The 19,663-nt window shown below is 38.6% G+C and overlaps 1 protein-coding gene across 7 annotated transcripts in view; it reads left to right on the top strand.

Moving 5' to 3' along the window:
- GPCPD1 (glycerophosphocholine phosphodiesterase 1) overlaps nt 1-19,663 on the top strand; it is an 80,196-nt gene that overhangs the window by 31,232 nt on the left and 29,301 nt on the right. For all 7 annotated transcript variants that reach the window (XM_073339699.1, XM_073339694.1, XM_073339693.1 and 4 more), the window contains 7 exons: nt 807-882; nt 3,055-3,096; nt 4,822-4,945; nt 10,375-10,609; nt 16,042-16,204; nt 17,922-18,054; nt 18,274-18,328. In XM_073339699.1, coding sequence (XP_073195800.1) covers nt 807-882; nt 3,055-3,096; nt 4,822-4,945; nt 10,375-10,609; nt 16,042-16,204; nt 17,922-18,054; nt 18,274-18,328 — 828 coding nt within the window. The remainder of the gene's footprint in view (nt 1-806; nt 883-3,054; nt 3,097-4,821; nt 4,946-10,374; nt 10,610-16,041; nt 16,205-17,921; nt 18,055-18,273; nt 18,329-19,663) is intronic.

The raw sequence follows: 19,663 nt of genomic DNA on the forward strand, positions 1-19,663 counted from the left end.
GACCTCTGCCACAGCCAAAACACTTTTGTGTCAGTCTGAGTTCCTCACCAAATAAAATAGATAATTTTAAAAAACTTGTGTTGGATGGGTTAGAAGTCTACCTGAAGGAATAAATTTAAGTAGTAATATTAGCATTAATTATCTGAATATCTATTGAAGTACCACAAATTAAAACAAAAACCTGAGTTCAGTGAGAATTGTTTTCTTATTGGAAAGCGTAACTTTCCAATAAAGTACAGTAGCTATAAATTCTGAGGACTTAATAATTCCATCCAACTGCTCTGCTCCCAGTCTGAATTTGTCAGTTTGTCATAGTGTGACCTGACTCATCAAATCGCATCATCAGCAGTCTCAGTAGTAAGAAGCAAGCCTTTTCTTTTCTAAGGGTATGTCTACACTACCCACCGGATCGGTGGGCAGCGATCGATCCACCAGGGATTGATTTACCACGTCTAGTCTAGACGCAATAAATCGACCCCCGAGCGCTCTCCCGTCGACTCCTGTACTCCAGCTCCGCGAGAGGCGCAGGCGGAGTTGACAGGGGAGCGGCAGCAGTCGTCTCACCACAGTGAAGACACCATGGTAAATTGATCTAAGTACATCTACTTCAGCTACGTTATTCACGTAGCTGAAGTTGTGTAACTTAGATCGATCCCCCCCCAGTGTAGACCAGGGCTTATTCTTTAGCATCTTTTCTTATTCTTTAGCATATAAATTAAGATCACAAGCACCCAAAGTGTCATTGTGGGTAGAATATCAGATATGACATAAGAGATTATTGCAGACATTTAACTTTTAAATTACAGACTATCGATGGTCCCTGCCAAGTCATAGTTCACAAGTGGGAGACTCATCTACAACCACGATCAATAACCCCTTTAGGTATGGGCATCAATTGCATCTGTTTGAGGCATATGCATAAGATTACTAATATGCTGCACATTGGTTTAGTGGGATTGACAACAATTTATAGCTTTCAAATATTTAAATTTAGTAATGTGTTGCAGGTAAATAAAATTTCTTTATACATCATGGACCTCATTCTCAAAACCTTAAAATTATCAAATCTTAAACTCCTGTGAGCAACTGCTTTAAAAAGCAATAGATTTGAAGTTGTTTCCTAAATATTGTCTTTTGCCTATTTCTATTTAAATTGGAGTTAGCATAACTTTTTGATGTTTGTCACTCTTTGAGACTGAGGATCCATAGTTACATTTTTAAAAGAAATGTGAAGAAGGGGAGGATATGAATTTACCCTTGTCCTTGTTCATATGAAGTTCCAGTAGTAAATTTAAAGAGGACTTTAATCCCAGTGAGTGGGCATCTTAAATAGATATTACTAACAACAATAGCAACATAATTCAAGGTGATGGAGTTTTTTCTAACTGGTAAATACCAGAAATCCCCCTTTTGTTGTAGGGACATATGATACGAACTTGATTAAGTTCCTTAGAGTTTTCTGAAATCCAAACTTTCTTTTTAAAAAGTGATTGAAGTCATCCATTGAGTGTAGTTCAGATCGCAGGATGGCACTTTTCTACATATATTTTTTTGTCTAGTATATCAGAAGGCCAGTGTTTTCTAAACTTGAATTAGTTCATTCTACATATATTAAGTACCTTCTGGTTCCTGGAGAGGGTGTACCCTTTAGTTAGAATCTTCTATTTAAATATCTGTTAGGATTAATCATGTGTATCATAAGGGATTACTGTTGCTTACTAGTTAGTTTTTTTTTTTTTGTGAATTAGAGCAGTTAATGATTTCTGTTCCTGCAGAAAATTGTTTTTTCTATATATTGGTCAGCAATTAATATTCTGGTCTATATTCCACCCTCTGTTGAACTTTTTTTCTAATACATATGTTTACCTTACTCTGAACAGTTTTGAATTTTTAAGTAATATTCAACTTTATTCTTTTTCACCCAGTAGTCATTGGAAAAAAAAATACACTGGTCCTGTGAATTCTGGGGTGATTATTTAAAAAGTAAAATATATTTCCTAGGAAAGCTAAAGTACTAATAAATGTAATGAGATAAGAACTTACTTATTTTTAATATGTTAAATGAACTTCCCAGGGATCTATCTATTTAATATAGCAGCTCTGTTTGTTTATAAACAGTCTTTTTTTAAAAGAAAAAGTACTTTCTTGATCTAGTAAAACCTGGATATTGGAGATCTAGAGCTGTGTGAAAACTTTTGCTGTCAGAAATAACTCTTCGCAAGTTCATTGAAAAAATAAAACATCTCTTTTGTCACAAATGTCAGTCTATTAATGCAGATAGAAAACTTGTCATTACACCACAAAACGTTCTTTAATTACTATTAAAGATTGAGGGCAGAATTGTGGTGTTTTTTACAAAAGGCTAATGACATTATTGGCAAAATATTACTAAGTCAAAGGAAGTGAGCTGTAGCTCACGAAAGCTTATGCTCTAATAAATTGGTTAGTCTCTAAGGTGCCACAAGTACTCCTTTTCTTTTTGCGAATACAGACTAACACGGCTGTTACTCTGAAATAAGTCAAATTTGGTTCTCAAATTTTGAGAAACACAGTGATTATTTCTTTAGTGTTTTTTTTTCATAGCTCTGAATGGGTTATGGTTATGCTGGTGAGTTTGCATACTTCCTGAGCTTCCTGTTTTATAACCTTTCTGAGTAGGGTAAAAGTGAAGAAACACTTTGAATATCTTGTTCCAGGGAAACGGGTCTGTCAGATGCACAGAATAAGCATTTTAATTGTGACTAACTTGATTGAGAAGCTTTTCGTAGCAAAAAGCTTGTATGCTTTCAAGAAACATTTCTTAAACACTGTCAACATATATAATACTAAACGGATCTTGAACACTAGCGAAACAGAATACTAGCAATATAGTGTAATCTGCAAGAGAACCAAACTTTTAGAATGCATTTAATAGAATTTTGCAATAAATATGCTTATTCTTTGTCTACTTTTTTCCTTCTAAATTTTAAATACAGTAGTTTAATTTTGACATTTGACTCTGTAAGGTAAGAATGCTAACTAGTTTCCTTCCGTTTCCCCTCCCTTCAATTACAGAAAATGACATCTCTGTTGATGATGGACAGTTTGGAATCCATAGTAAGTAAGATGTATTAATTACTTTAAAATCCTTACCAGCATGTATGAATTTTAAGAAGTCAGGTGTTAGCGATTTACAAATATTTTGAAATTCTAGGTGTTGGCTTAAACAAAACATTTGCCAATGCCTGAGGGCCTGCTTCCGACTGGTGATGCCCTTTTCAGGGGGAAGAGCACCAGCCATGTGCCAGGGGGATATTCTACTGACAGCAGGATGCTGTGGCATCATGTTTTGGCCATGATCTTCATCCTCCCCAGATTCTCACTGCTGCTGTGTGTCAGCTGTTAGGTTTGGTAATACCTTTTAGGTGTTGTCTACACTACAGAGTTATGTTGACAAAAGTTATGTTGACTATCAAAAAGCACTATAATACACTCTCTCTGTCACCAGAGTGTGCCCACAGTTGGGGCTCTAGCATAGACCGTGAGAGTAGTGCACTGTGAGTAGCTGTCCCACAGTCCTACTCACCACCTTTTGCTGCTAGCATTTGTAGGTTGGCATAGTGGCTCACAGTGCATCGTGGGTTCGTGGCATTTTTCAGTGGCCCATGTTTACTGTATGCTCACCATCTCTATGTTAAAGGATGTATCCTGCACTGCTCTCTACTGCTTTGTTAACTGTCAAAATTTGTAATGTTAAATTGAACATACCTGTTAAGCCCATTTTGGTAAAATTTCAAAACTTTCCAGTCTAGGCAAAATTCTTAGTCCAGCCTTAGAATAAACATGGACAGTCTGCCTAAATAAATCAGGCCAAGAGCCATCAATACACTACCTCCCCAATTGCTCTCATATGTATGTGCCCACACTTGCATGCTTCATACCAAGTTCTCCCTCACTTTACAACTGTTTTTTCACACACCTCACAGCCACGCCACCATTCACTCATTGCTCAGCCCTCTAACACCTACAAAATTATCCAAGTTTGACACTACTGTCACATTACACATCAATTCTGTCCCTTCCACTAAATTCTTAACTTCTGTTTTCTCCTGTCTTTGCTTTATGCCCCCCCCCCCCCCAAACTACCTCTCTTACTCCTGTCTTCAGAGTTGTCACTTCTTTTCACAGCCACACTAATCTATTGCTTCTCAGCAGCTTCAAAGCTGCAGAAGCAATTTCTGATCATCTGGTAGCTGGTACCTTGTGCCCCCTCCTGGCAGCCCCACTTGTAGCACTACTTTCCTCATTCTGAGAAGCTGAGGATTCTTCTCTACCTCTTGCCAGCACACACTCTTTCACGTGGTGGTGGTGGTGTTACGTCTTCGTACTTATATTCTCAGTAATTTTATTTTTTCAAAGTGTGTTTTTAGTTTTTTGACTGGTCTATGCATTTTATAATTTTTTTCTCTCTTACACTTAAATTTAATTAATTGAGTAGTGAGTTCTAAAATGCCTAACCAGTCCTGGCTGGAGTAATTATCCCTATTGGTAACTTTTTAAAAAGATAATATCTAGGTTTTCTGTTTCTACTGCTGGCACACATCCGCACGTTACTGCAGTGCACATAACAAAATTTATTCTGCACATGGGTGGAAAAAATTGGAGGGAACATTGGTTACAGGTATGGTAGACTGTGCCAAAGAAACTAGTTATGTGAAATCACGCTATTTCAAAGTTATACCAATATTCTATTTTTAATTTATATTGATGTATGTTTCTTTTTTGAAAATCTCTTGGGCTGTATATAACTGTTACTACTTTTCATCATGTTTACTTTGGCAGATGGTGTTCAAACTCTGGATTCTGGGTGGCTGTCCTGTCAGACTGAAATAAGATTACGTCTACATTATTCTGAAAAACCACCTGTCTCAATATCCAAGAAGAAATTTAAAAAATCTAGGTTTAGGTAAGATCATCATAAGTTGCAATTTTTGTAATGTTAAGTTCCATCACAAGTTAAATACTGTAGTATGCTGGCATGCCTTGCATACCTCAGTTAACATAGTTTTACAACTAAAGCTATAAATAATACTTACAAATATGTATTACTGTGCCCTTCCCAGATATTCGCAAGCTTTGCCGAACATCTGCTGATAACATTAAATCAGTGGTGCTTCTTTCCTCAGGCTTCTCCCATTGCTAACTTTTTTTCTTCTTTGAACAATTATGTTAAGAGGCCACAATGTACGTTAGCATCCCATTTCTATAATGATCCTAAGTCTATTTTACAGCTACTTGTGGGGGTGGGGATATTGTCATACATGAGAGATTATTTATATATCCTTACATGTGCTGTCCAATGAAACAAATAATTAATTTGGTATTTTTTAATGTTCCATTATGATGTTTTAGATTAATATGAAAAAATTAATAGCTGTTACAATCTTTACTTCAGTTAATTTTACTTTAGTCTTGATTTTGTTCAGAGCTATATTTCTTGAGATTCTTCATTAAATATTTAATATTAAGTTCTCTTTATGAAAAAATGAAGCAGTACATTTAGATGAAAGAACTACTTCAACTTAGTCCATTTTCAGTCTTTATATTTTTATGATAAGTTATTTTAATAGGTCCCTTTTCTCAAACTACAAAAAATATCCATATACAGTAAAAGCTGTTTTATCCAGCACTTCACCAGCTGGAAAGCTCTATAAACCAGCATTTCTGATCTTCAATGAAATTCCAGTTTGTAGTCTGGTTGGCATGGGGTGTGGGAGTGGGTGCGGGGTGCTGGATCCGGGGGGGGGCACTCACCACAGGTGGCTCCCTACAAGTAGTGACATGTCCTGGCGACTCCTAGGTGGAGGTGCCCCAAGCCCCCGCCTGCACCCACTCCTGCACCCCAGCCCTGCACCCAAACTCCTTCCCTCTTAGTTAACCGGCATTTTTCACTTACCAGCACTCCCCATTCCCCCAAAATGCTGGATAAAACAGCTTTTACTGTAGCAGGTATTATAGCATCATATACCAGGAAGTAAACGGACTGCTTTTCCCAGTAGGTACACACACATCCTTTTGTCTTAATTTTCCTTCGTTTATACTTTCTTTTTCTAGGGCTATGTGATTAGATGTGACTCATCTCTTCAGTTATATACATGCAGTGCTCAAGTCTGATCGTGTTAAGTGCAGTTAGCTGTCAAATATTTTATACAGCTTTTGATAGTGCAGAGATTCTCCAGCTTTTAAAATAGCATATCTGCTTTGATTTTTTTCCTCCCAGTCTCAATCATGCTGACCACCTGCCTTCCAATTTGCAGTTGGTTAGAGGATTGGGTTATACTTGTTGGAAAATATTAAAATTTGTATATTTTTAATCAGTGTGATTTAGCTGCTGTAAGTCAGATACTGAGCCGACACCATGTGACCAGCTAGCTTTTCACGTACCACCAGCAAGTGCTCTGCAGATCATGGGCCGTAATTTGAGAGCCCTGTCATAATGAACGCCTGGCTAAGATGGTAGCTTCCCCCCCGCCCCCCCCTTTTCCGGTGCTCAACCTTGTCATGAGGCTGGAGAAGTAATTGCGTTACTGAGAACAATTGCACCTAATATGCCCTTGCTCTGTCCCAATACTGTAACACCTGACTGTGTTTCCTGGGGCACACCATTGGCAGGGCATGCAAGAGAGATAAGGTAATTCTTGAAACCTGGTCCTAGTCTTCCTGAGAATCCGTGCACTGCCCTTTTTGCTGGTTACTTCAAGGACCTCCTTGCTGGCTTGTTACTAGCAATTCAGGAGGGCAGTGAGAGGCTTTGAACCTCTTTCCTGTAGTACATTGGCTCTTCTGCTGCCTTGGACCATTCATATCACCAAAGTCCTGATGTGCATGGCAGATTGAACAGACATGACAACCCCCCCCCCCCCCCCCCCCGAAGATTGGGATTCATTAGAACTCTAATAAACATGTCTCGGCTCGATATCCCTACTAAAACCGGGAATCCTGGGCAGTCCAGGTCAGACAAAGGAGGTAAGTCTGCATGTAACAGTTCAATCATTTAGCAAAAGCTTGGTCTCATGACTCCTACCTAGACTATTTTCTCAGGAAGCATCCTCACTGGACAGTAAGGTGCCAGGGAAAGTCGAACTTCATAGGATTTTTGCATACAGCCATAGTAGATGTTCTCAGGGTTTTCTGGGCCTGATAAGTCTGGTGGTAATCTTCAGTTAGATCTGGATGGCTAAATTCTGTTTTTATTGACATGGGTGCATTGAGACACCTTTCACAGAAGGGTTCCACACACAAAAATGTTCTTTTTAGAACCAGAAATTGCCTATGTTAAGTGATCTAAATATCAGAAAGTGTATAATGCACAGAGGACCTGAAGAGTTCTGGTATATGAAAGGATGGATGGTCTGAAGTCCATTGGATAGTCAGAACAGCACAATTAAGGTGCTTGTGGCTGCTCTTTCCACTGTCTAGGGTCCTGTAGTGGAGGGTCAGTTTCAGTCTCTAGACTGTTTCAGATTTTTCTTTCTGTGGTATTGAGGATACAGATTTGATGTAGAGGCTCTATACTGGCAGCATTCTCTCAGTGGGATTTGTTTGCTGCTTTTAGTGTTATGTGGACCTCTTTTTGTAACTGAGAAAAATATCTCCATTTACTTTGCTTTCTTTGTAATTGACTGAGAAAGGGATTGGAACCTGGTTATATATACTTCCTTTGGTAGGAAACAAAGAGGCAGAAAACCTGTTTCATGGAATGATGATGTTTGCTGGATGCAGCTTTGTTTGCTAGGATAGGGCACATTGGAAGCCAGGGAGAATTCTCCACATTCCATGTAGGACCACTTATTGTTTTCAGTCTGGGAACCTTCATAAGCACTACATTCAATTTAATTTTGTGTTTGTTTAAAAATAATCTGAAGTTTACTCTTTCTTTGCGTTTATCTTTGTGGCTTATCAATAACACAGGATATATCTACTTATATTACTTGACTTTAGGAATATTAAGGGACTTGTGTGTTTTGTGTGTGCATATTCATACATCAGTTGTCATATGCTCGGGGCTGATGGTGGCAATTACCCTAGTCTTCAGTTGCCTTCAGGTGACCCTTTAGGTTGTTGGTAATGATCTCCTAAAGGAGGCCATCTGTTCACTCTGGCACCCATATAATTAGTCAGTAATGATTACTATCTTTTTACACAGTGGGAAAACTTTTCAGATCATCCAGTAACTATTTTTCAAAAGTAACTTGTGCACTTATAAGCCAAAATTAATCCATTTTTGAAAATGGAATGTAGTTACTAGAGCCTAAGTTTCTCTGAAAGTCTGTGCAACTCAGGCTGCATGTACTCTACAAGTGAGGGGTGTGATTCCAAGATTGCGTACATGTACTCGCACTAGCTCTCATCTGAACTAGCATGCTAAAAATAGTAGCGTAGTTGCAGTAGGTTGGGCAGTGGTGGGTACAGTCTAGCCATCCCAAATACAAACCTGCCTGAACCCCATGGTTCTGTGTGATGGGATCCCCAGGGTACAACCTGAAACTGTGGGACTGTTGTGCCCCCTTAAGTCTCCAGCCTGGGCTGTCTCTCATGATGCAATGCCAGCCAGTGACAGGCAGTGAACTCTTCTGGGTGCTGTGATCGCTCAGCCATCAGCATGTGGAGACCCACACACAGCTAAATCGTATGAAGGCTTTCTCAGTCATTCATGAATTATACAGAGTGAGGCACCAGCAAATCACCCTAGTCCTCAGCCTTGCAACACTGAAATATACTATCTTACACTGCTTATGACTCTCTTGGACAGTGCAAGCTCATTAATTAGTTCTCCATTCCAACAAGGGTAGTAGACATGCAAAAGTCCTTATTAGCCTGAGCTGAGATTCTCTAAGCATTTCAACCTAAAACACTCTGTTTTAGGTAAAATATAAAACAGGTTTATTAACTACAGAAAGATAGATTAAATGACTATAAGTAGCAGGCATAGAGCTCAAAGTTGGCTTTGTAAGAAATAAAAATAAACTCACAATCTAAATTCTACAGACTGACTAAGGTTTGATTCAAACAGCTTTTCTCACCCTAATAGGTGTTACAGGCATCTTACAGTTCCAATACATAGGGTGGATTTCCTTCCCAGCCTGGGACCTATCTCCCCAATTCAAAGTCTTTTGTCTTCCAGACAGTCTTCGAGGTGTTGAGATGGAGAGGAGAGGCCAAATGATGTCACTGTCCCTCTTCTATACTTTCTTCCAGTTGCTAGAAAGATCCTTGCTGTGAGGGAGTTAGGCAGCCCCAATTGTGTATGTGTCTTCTCTGGGAGAGTGGATTCTTCTCAGTGGGTCATCAACAAATGTCTGGCTGGTCCTGATATAAATCCGTTTTACTAGGTTGCCACTGAAAGGCTGGCTGTGGGTGTCTCCCAACTTCACAGCATATTTCAGTAACACACACAAAACAATACTTCAGATTCACACAATCCCGTAGGGTAGTAGTAATCAACAGATCATGACTTCTCAAATGATACTGCACAAGGCATACTTTGTGACATGATTATATGTTTTGTACAGTGGTGATTATGGGGGTTCCAGGGTGCTATTTTGAGGTACAGAATGTTACAGTATGTACTCAGCAGCTAGCCTGTGCTGCCAGTGCCTAGGCTGCTGTGGCTATGCTGTTTTTAGCATGCTAGCCCGGATGAAAGAGGGCGTGGGTAGGTGTACATGAGCTGCAGACCACACCCCTTGTTTGTAGCATAGACATATCCTTAGGGGTTGTCTACATGGTGAATTAGTATGCAGCAAGCCAGGGTGAGTCTACAGCCTGCTATTTGCTGTGTGCTAGCTTGCCATGTGGACCCTGCTACACTAAAAGTTCTATTGTGCACTTTGACATCCTCCTCTTTAGGACTGCAAAACTTTTAGTGCACCGTAGCAGGTCCACTTGGTGTGTTAGTGCAGCAAACTAGCACACTATAGAGTCACACTGTGGCTTGCTGCACACTAATGCATGTAGACAACTCCAATTCTCCTAAGTCACATAGGCATTTTTGAAAACCTTACGCAGTGTCTTGAGCTTTTGTGATGTGCAAAAGCATAAACTATGAGGTTAAAATCTAAATCTGTAGAGGTGGTTTGGAAAGTATAACTAGAGAGTAATGGCTCCAGGATGGGAGGAGTAGGGAAGTATTATCCCACTAATGTTGCCTTGAGATCTTGGTCATCATGATGTTTAGGGAAATATAGGTAGTACAATGGCATATAAAGTTTTTGTGGGGCAGAATCCTACTGGATCTACTAATCTAGTATTTTGTAGGCTTTTGAGTTGTTGCTGTCACTGAGGATGCTTCGCTAATTTTCTAGCATCTGATTTGTTTTTCTTTTTGGTGCATAGGGTGAAGCTGACTCTGGAAGGCTTGGAGGAAGATGATGATGATGACAACCAAGATAAAACTGTTACTCAGAAAATGTCAAACACTCTGGAGATCTCCTTAATAAGTGATACTGAATACAAATCTCGGCACTCTCAGCCAGAATGTGGTTATGGTTTGCAGCCTGATCGATGGACAGAATACAGTATACAGACAATGGAACCAGATAACTTGGAATTAATCTTCGACTTTTTTGAAGTGAGTACTTGTCTGGCATGTGTGTTAGGAAGTGATGAGTCTTTGGTGCAGGAAGAGGTAATTTTAAATAGCTGAACAGCTAGCAATTTTATTTTAAAAATTACTAAAAATATTTAGTCCAGAGAAGTGGTTCTCAGCCAGGCATATTTGTACCCCTGGGGGTACACAAGGTGTTTCAGGGGGTACATCAACTCATCTATATATTTGCCTAGTTTTACAACGGGCTATAGAAGAAGTCAGTACAAACTAAAATTTCATATAGACAATTACTTGTTTATATTGCTCTATATATTATACACTGAAATTCAAGTACAATATTTATAGTCCAATTGATTTATTTTATAGTTATATGGTAAAAATAAGAAAGCAATTTTTCAGTAAGTCTGCTGTGACACTTTTTTGTATTTTTGTCTGATAGTGTAAGCAAATAGTTTTAAAGTGAGTTGAAACTTGGGGGTACTCAAGACAACTCGGACTCCTGAAAGGGATACAGTAGTTTGAAAAGGTTGCGAGCCGCTCGTCCAGAAAAGAGAGTAGACCATTTCTTCCTAATTGTTTCACTTACTGCCAACTCAGGGGTATGGGTCCCACTGTTTAGTCAAGGAGTTCTTTACATACCTTAAGAGTCCCTGTGATTAAGACCGAGCAAAATAATCACTGTTGTTAACCAGAGCTACTTTATTACCAAAAAGGAAAATATTAAACAAAATGCAAGTGACGGAGAGCAAGTGATAAACTGGTTACTTCCATTACAATCTCTTCCATATCATCAATATATTGTGACTTCAGTATATTTGTAGTTAACTAAGAATGTTTATAGATGGTCAAAATAATTTGTCAGGGCAGGTGTACCTGTTGGTTATTAATAGCCAGTCAGTTGGTAAAGAAGCAACTGTAACTACATCTATGAAATCAAAGAAGATATTTAAATCAGTTCCTTAGAAGAAGCCATTTAAGGAGCTGTCTTGAGACAAGCCAGTTAACCATTATTAAGAACTTTAAATCCACGTAACTCCCACTATTTCTGTTTACCAATATTTATCATCTGTCTTCTGTGCAGGAATACATGGACTAACCACTTGGTGATTAGCAGGAGAAAAACTGCTACTATTCTAAGTTACAACATCATTTCACTATTCCAACAAAATAATTACAAGGGTTTTTTTTTGTTTTTTGTTTTTTTTTTTTTAAATCTAATAGTTTGACAATGTCTTAGTTAACTTTCTCTCACCAATCCCTGTTGAAGTTTTTGGGAAGATTTTCCTTGGGTTGGTTTCTTTTTGAGTCTGCTCTGTTTCTTATGTGTCTGTGGCAGCTTGTTTGTAGAGATGGACAGGATGAGTTGCAAAGTGCTTGCTGTCTAAGCAGAGTAATAGGGTGTGTATAAGGGGTACTCACTCCAGAGTTTTATACTCTTCTCCTTCCTAGTTCTGTAAAATTATAAGAGAAAACACCTCTGTAAGCTTGTTTAGATTCCAGGTTGATTGCTGTCACCCTTTAATTGGTTTTGTGTCTTCATGGTAGTTCTAGCAGCCCCTTCATCTTTAAGAATATATAGTTTGTTAATACATATACAATTTTCTGTATTTTTGTGGCAGGAAATATTCAGATAGTTTTTAACCAATCAAAAGTTTCTTTTTATTTAGTCCACTTTCTGACAGTCTCAGTTTTATTAGATTTTGACCATTAATATATAATTTTATTTTCAAAAAGTCCAAACACTTCTGTTTCTTCTGTTTTAGTCCTCAAGCAGGTTTTTTCAAATTAAGTAGCTCTTATAAAGGCTTCAGTGTTAAAGTCATTGACTCTTAACAGAGTTTGGAGAGAGAATTCTTGTCTTCCAAAAGTGGATGAGTGTTTGCTTGGGCACTGTCAGTAATTAATTTCACACGAATATAAATAGTCTGTATTTAAATGGCTTCCTGAATTAGTAATTAGTTTAGCATCAAATGACTGTGCTATACTTGTACATACTATTCATATAATAATATCAAGCAGTTATTATATGAAGGTTTGCAATTAGATACAAAATATTTGCAAATATACATTTTAAAAGAAACTTATGCCATCTTAATCACTTGAGAAACAGCAAAGGTTTTTACCTTTAAGTGGAAACGTGAGTTTGAAGTGACCAATATCTTCTGTAAAACATCTGACCATAAATGTTCTCAAAGACTAAAGAATGATGACTTCAGTTGATGTTCAAAATGAAATATTCATATTGAAATTGATTTTAGAATTCTTTGAGTTTAAACTAAGGTTTTTCTTTGTGAAGATGAGGGCTAAATGATTCATTTTTATGATTTGGTTTATATCTCGGATAGCACATCCTGAGCATTACTACTTTTTGCGGTGTTCTACATGAAACATCCTCACATTCTTTTATTCAACCAGGTCTCTTTCCAGACATAAATATCTTACAAAGTCTCTTTTCTTGAGAGAAAGATCGTATCTGGACTAACTCACATTGGGTACGGGGGGGGTGTCCTTGTCTGTGATAAGATACACTAATTTGCAAAAAGAAAAGTAGTACTTGTGGCACCTTAGAGACTAACAAATTTATTTGAGCATAAGCTTTCGTGAGCTACAGCTCACTTCATCGGATGCATTCAATGGAAAATACAGTGGGGAGATTTATATACACAGAGAACGTGAAACAATGGGTGTTACCATACACACTGTAAGGAGAGTGATCAGGTAAGGTGAGTAATTAGGCTTGAATAAAGACTGGGAGTGGATGGGTCATTACACAAAGTAAAACTCTTTTCCCCATGTTTATTCCCCCCCCCCCCCCCCCCCCCCGCTGTTCCTCAGATGTTCTTGATCAATTGCTGGAAATGGCCCACCTTGATTATCACTACAAAAAGTCGTGGTGTCCCTGTCCATCCCCATCCCCGACCCCCCACTGGTAATAGCTCACCTTACCTGATCAGCAGACTGAGGTAGGCTCCCGGTCTGGAACAGCTTGGCCAGGGCAACTCCATGGGTGCGGGAAAAGGCAGGAGCAGCAGTGGATCAGGGTAGCAACAGGAGGGGCATTCCTGTCCCAGAGGCATGTAGCAGCATCCCCTTGAACACAGTGCCCTGGTGTGCGATTAACGCTTGTTTTTTAAAAAAAACAACAAAAAACCCAAAAAACGCATTAATTTGTATTGAGTTAATTGTATGCATTAGTGCTGATTGACAGCCCTATTTACAACCTACTGCTTTACAACTTGTAATTACTCTCATCAAATATTCTATACAAAGCATGAACCATAATAACACTTTTATACACTTTTCAAATATAGCACAAAAGAAAACAGCATAGAATATTAAAGTGAAATAGAAGTTATAAAGCTGTATTCCAGAGTCTCTGTAAATATCGCTAAGAGTTTAAGATCTTCAAGAGCAAAGTCGTGTTTATCTTTTCTAACACTTGCTTGTCCTTGGGAAATAAAGTAGAAGTTTCCTGGAATTCCTTTGGTTCGCTTGAATATTTCACATAACGAAATAAAAATGTAGGCATATTGAGGTACCTTTTTTCTATAAGCATTATCTGTATGAAAGTAATGATAAATATATTGTAACTTTTTCAGTAAAGGCACAGGCAAATTTCATGACCTAATATTAAAATTACAATTTTTCAAAATTTTTGCATCAATATTCAGATCTCTCCCCCACAGTCTGCTTCAGTAACAAAAGGATTCAGTGTCAGTGAAGGTTTTATTATAGGCATGTAGCACAATACTGTTAATTGATGTGTTTGACCCTGTAGGCTTTCTCAGGCAGTCTTCATGGAAATTGGTCTTCTGTGAATGGAAGTGAACCTCATAGGTAGAGTAGCTCCCCAAAGTAAATATTTTTAAAATGTATTAAAATACCTGTTTTATATTAGTTTTCCATGGTCCCTGTAGGCTGGTCTGATGTGTTTTGTGTTCCAGCTTACTGTATATTCAGTTTATGCAGGTACACTGTATTCAAGGAGCTGCCCTGTGCCAATTGTTGGCCAAGACAACTTGTGGGACTGATGAGGATTTGGGTAGTTCATTCATCCTCTCATTTCTTTCTGCATAATGGCCTGGACGTGAAGTACTTGATCATATAGATCATTACATAGATTACATAGAACATATGTAATGGAGCAATAGTGTTCAGTGACATTCGGGCCACCTTCCAGATAATCTGTTAAAGACTGGATTTAAATCCAGAATTCTCTCAATGTAGTTAATATCAGAAGTATTTTCCTCTTTTGGAGAGTGAATATGTGGACCCTGCCTCCCTTTCCTCAACAGTTTTATCTGAATTTGATTATATTTTGCAAATGGAACCACCTGAGTCCAGAAAATGCTGGCTGTGTAGCTGGTAATTCCAGAGTTGATTCTGTGCATCCACTAATGACTTCAAAGTGCTTCATTCCCTGGGACTGAGTGTGCTGATTCCATAACACTTTCAGTTCCTGCTTGCTCGGAAGCAGTGCGCAGACTAAGATCTTAGTGTGACATCATGCTGCCCTGCAGTTAGGTAGGCTGATTGGTTCTTCTAATTCTAACTTGCATCTAAAAAAAAAAATAGGTATCCATAGTTTGACTTGCGTGTGTTTTTCAGTAAGATTACAGAAGACCTGATGAGGTTGTATCATAAAATTATGAGATAACTATTACAATTATCAAAGTCTTTAACTTACTTACTAGAGAGGTAGTAAAGTAACCACTTATTTTCATCTGCAGTTGTTCTCTTCGCCTGTTTGTTGTGTTGGGCTCTCATATGATGTTTTTCTGCAAGATTTAATAATCTTTAAATCCTTAAAGTTTTGGCTGTAGCAAGCCATTTGTAGGCGAAGCAAATATTTCATTACTTATAATTCAGTATCTTCGTTATGCATATACTTATCTATATATACACCATTAGAGCTTATACTAAATTTGAAAATTGATTAAATAATTACTGACTTTGGCAACAGTCAAATGCATAATTCTGCCTGCATAGCCTTTGACCTTTTCCTTCCCCCAGAAAAATACTGTATATAGCGTAATCATATATTTAATAACCTAGTTTAACTGTAAGTCCTGAATAAAATACTGGGCTTTATGTCATAAAGCCAAAATAAACTCTGCAAACCAAAAGAGAGTGGCTGAAATTCTGTAAGGGTCTCTTAAATAATTTTTTTCCCTGTAATTCTATCAAATTAGGATTTCATATTTCTGATAATTTACAGTAACAATGAAATCAGGTTTGTGTGTAACACAGGTACATTTTGAGTTTAAAAGGAGGGATCTAATAACGAAGCACACTAGATGGGTATGTTTCATATTATATCAGTGCTTGTCTACATCTGCCCGACGAGCAAAGTTTCCATGACTATGGAGAGTTTATATTGTCATTCATATAGCTGTAATTTTAATGTTTTGTTCTGTTTTTTAAAAAGAAAACTTAATACTCTTCATTTTTAGGAAGATCTAAGCGAAAGGGTATTACAAGGAGATGAACTTCCAGGCCATGTGGGTTCTGCATGCCTCTTATCCTCCACGATTGCAGAACTGGGAAAGAGTGCTGGAATTCTCACACTTCCTATTATGAGTAGAATTTCAAGAAAAACCATTGGAAAAGTAAGAGGTATGATTGATACAAAACAAGAACTTCAATGTAAGCTACCTTAAAATTAGACAGACAGTTTTGTTTAAAGTGCTGTGTTTGGCCATTTAGTCCAATGATTTCATAATGCATAGCCTAATGTGTTAGAAATTACCTCCATTTAATTTCTGTTTCTTCACTTTGAGATGGCTGTGGTGGTATTTAAAGATAATTTCCTAGCATGAGTGCATAGTTACTGTACATCAGGGAATTCTGTAGACTTGCAGTAAATTCTCAAGTGCAGTGGCTCTGAATCAGCTCCAGAGATATAGCCGGACTGCTTTACTTAAAACCATCACCTTTTTATGACATTCAAAACAATAAGAAAAGGAGGACTTGTGGCACCTTAGAGACTAACCAATTTATTTGAGCATAAGCTTTCGTGAGCTACAGCTCACTTCATCAGATGCATACTGTGGAAACTGCAGAAGACACTATATACACAGAGACCATGAAACAATACCTCCTCCCACCCCACTCTCCCACCACACAATCCATTGTCTACAGCCAAGCTCTGCGATACAACCGCATTTGCTCCAACCCGTCAGACAGAGACAAACACCTACAAGATCTCTATCAAGCATTCTTGCAACTACAATACCCAACTGCGGAAGTGAAGAAACAGATTGATAGAGCCAGAAGACTTCCCAGAAGTCACCTACTACAGGACAGGCCTAACAAAGAGAATAACAGAACGCCACTAGCCGTCACCTTCAGCCCCCAACTAAAACCCCTCCAACGCATTATTAAGGATTTACAACCTATCCTGAAGGATGACCCAACGCTCTCACAAATCTTGGGAAACAGGCCAGTCCTTGCCTACAGACAGCCCCCCAACCTGAAGCAAATACTCACCAACAACCACATACCACACAACAGAACCACTAACCCAGGAACCTATCCTTGCAACAAAGCCCGTTGCCAACTGTGCCCACATATCTATTCAGGGGACACCTTCACAGGGCCTAATAACATCAGCCACACTATCAGAGGCTCGTTCACCTGCACATCCACCAATGTGATATATGCCATCATGTGCCAGCAATGCCCCTCTGCCATGTACATTGGCCAAACTGGACAGTCTCTACGCAAAAGAATAAACGGACACAAATCAGATATCAAGAATTATAACCTTCATAAACCAGTTGGAGAACACTTCAGTCTCTCTGGTCACGCAATCACAGACATGAAGGTCGCTATCTTACAACAAAAAAACTTCAAATCCAGACTCCAGCGAGAAACTGCTGAATTGGAATTCATTTGCAAATTGGATACTATTAATTTAGGCTTAAATAGAGACTGGGAGTGGCTAAGTCATTATGCAAGGTAGCCTATTTCCCCTTGTTTTTTCCTCCCCCCCCCCTCCCCCCAGATGTTCTGGTTAAACTTGGATTTATGCTGGAAATGGCCCACCTTGATTATCATACACCTTGTAAGGAGAGTGATCACTTTAGATAAGCTATTACCAGCAGGAGAGTGGGGTGGGAGGAGGTATTGTTTCATGGTCTGTGTATATAATGTCTTCTGCAGTTTCCACGGTATGCATCCGATGAAGTGAGCTGTAGCTCACGAAAGCTTATGCTCAAATAAATTGGTTAGTCTCTAAGGTGCCACAAGTCCTCCTTTTTCTTTTTGCGAATACAGACTAACACGGCTGTTACTCTGAAACAATTCAAAACAATGTTTGTTTTCTTTATAGTGGACTATATAATTATAAAGCCGATCTCGGGATACAGTTGTGATATGATAGCTTCATATGCTAAATACTGGAAACCAAGAACAACACTAGATGTTGGACATAGGGGCGCAGGAAACTCTACAACAACTACCAAGTAAGTTCATGTGTCCTGAATTGTGATATTTTGTTGAGTCCCACCTACTTCATTTTTGTAGGTATCCAATTGTGTAAATAGGTTTGCCAGGTCAATTTTTATGAAAAACTCATAATTGATTTTAAGTGATTTTATTCTAAATTTGAGTGTTCCTTTAAAACTCAAATTGCGTGTGTGTGTGCACAGTCTTAACAATTTTTTCCTCTGTTTCTATTTCAGACTCGCTAAAGTGCAGGAGAACACTGTTGCTTCTCTGCGGAATGCTGCTAGCCATGTACGTGTGGGTGTATATGAAAATAAGCTATTTGTTGTGTTGAGGATCTAGTGATTCAGCAGTTCAGTCAGGAAAATGTTAAGTGAAAAGAATAGTCAAATACACAAAATATGGAGCTTTGATAGCAACTCCATAGGCATGGTTGTTACTTTCTTTTATAAGCTCACTTTTTAGACTTTCGTCCTCAAACTCACCTTTCCACCTTAAAAGGAACATCTGAAAATTTTAACACATGGAGAACTTCAGAGAGCTAACCCCAAATCCTACAAAGACTCACATGTAGTGAGTAACTTTAAGCATGTGAGTAGCCTACTGAAGGCAATAGGCAATATTCTGACTCTGAAATCCGTGGATAAACTTGCACTGACTTCAGTAGGGCCGGGATTTCATCTGGTGGGGACTGGCCGGGTATATAAAGTTGATTTGCATAAGTCTTTGCAGGTTTGTGGCCTCGGAGGTTAATTGGAAAAGACATTTTGGAGATGAGTTTGAAAAATTAAATCTTTCATTTTTTCAAAATGTGTATGATATTGAAGTCTAATTTTTACTTGTTTTCAATGAGAACTAGTACCTCTGACATTTTAAAGATTGGATGGTTAATTTGGGGGATATTCATTTAGAATTCACAGTGAGGATATTCTGTCATTTAGTCTGAGGTTGCATTCAGACTTTTCTTGTCCAAAGATCCTGATCTGAGGACAGGTATGTCTACACTGCCCACATTACAGCGTGGCCGCAGCAGCTGTGACATGGGCAGTGTAGACACGCTTTATCGCTGGGGAGAGCGCTCTTGGTGACTTTTAAAAACAAAACACAAATACCGCCCCGACCGACTAAAGTTCTAGCGCTGGAAGTGGCATTGTAGACACCGCCTAAGATGAAGGAAGTGTTAATGGACTCAAGGACTGAAAGGAAGGTAGTAAGCAGGTTGAGATGTCTTGTCCCACTCCATTTTTCACACTGAGAATGAGGTGAGGCTATTGAGGAGATGCTGCTGTGAGATTACACATCCTTGAAAATCTGCTAGAAACAGACCTTTCTGATAGTTTCACTTCCTTGTCACTGTGCTCTCTGAGGTCTGTAGCTGAAAGGTGATTTCTGGGTGTTACTTTCTGCTGTGGCATAGTTAATTTGCTGTCTAAATGCCATGTCAATAATTGTAGTATGCAGCAGAGCAGGTTTCATTGCCTTCAGGGTTATTGCAGTCCAGATGTACTACAGATTCATGTTAAGGACTTTTAAGGAAAGTCGGATTTATTATTTCTTCTTTGAGTAGTGTCCCTATGGGTGCTCCGCTGTAGGTTTGTGTCCCTGCACTGCTGATTGGAGAACTTT

The sequence above is a fragment of the Lepidochelys kempii genome, chromosome 3 (assembly GCF_965140265.1).
Source record: "Lepidochelys kempii isolate rLepKem1 chromosome 3, rLepKem1.hap2, whole genome shotgun sequence".
In the NCBI taxonomy this organism is placed as follows: Eukaryota; Metazoa; Chordata; order Testudines; family Cheloniidae; genus Lepidochelys; species Lepidochelys kempii.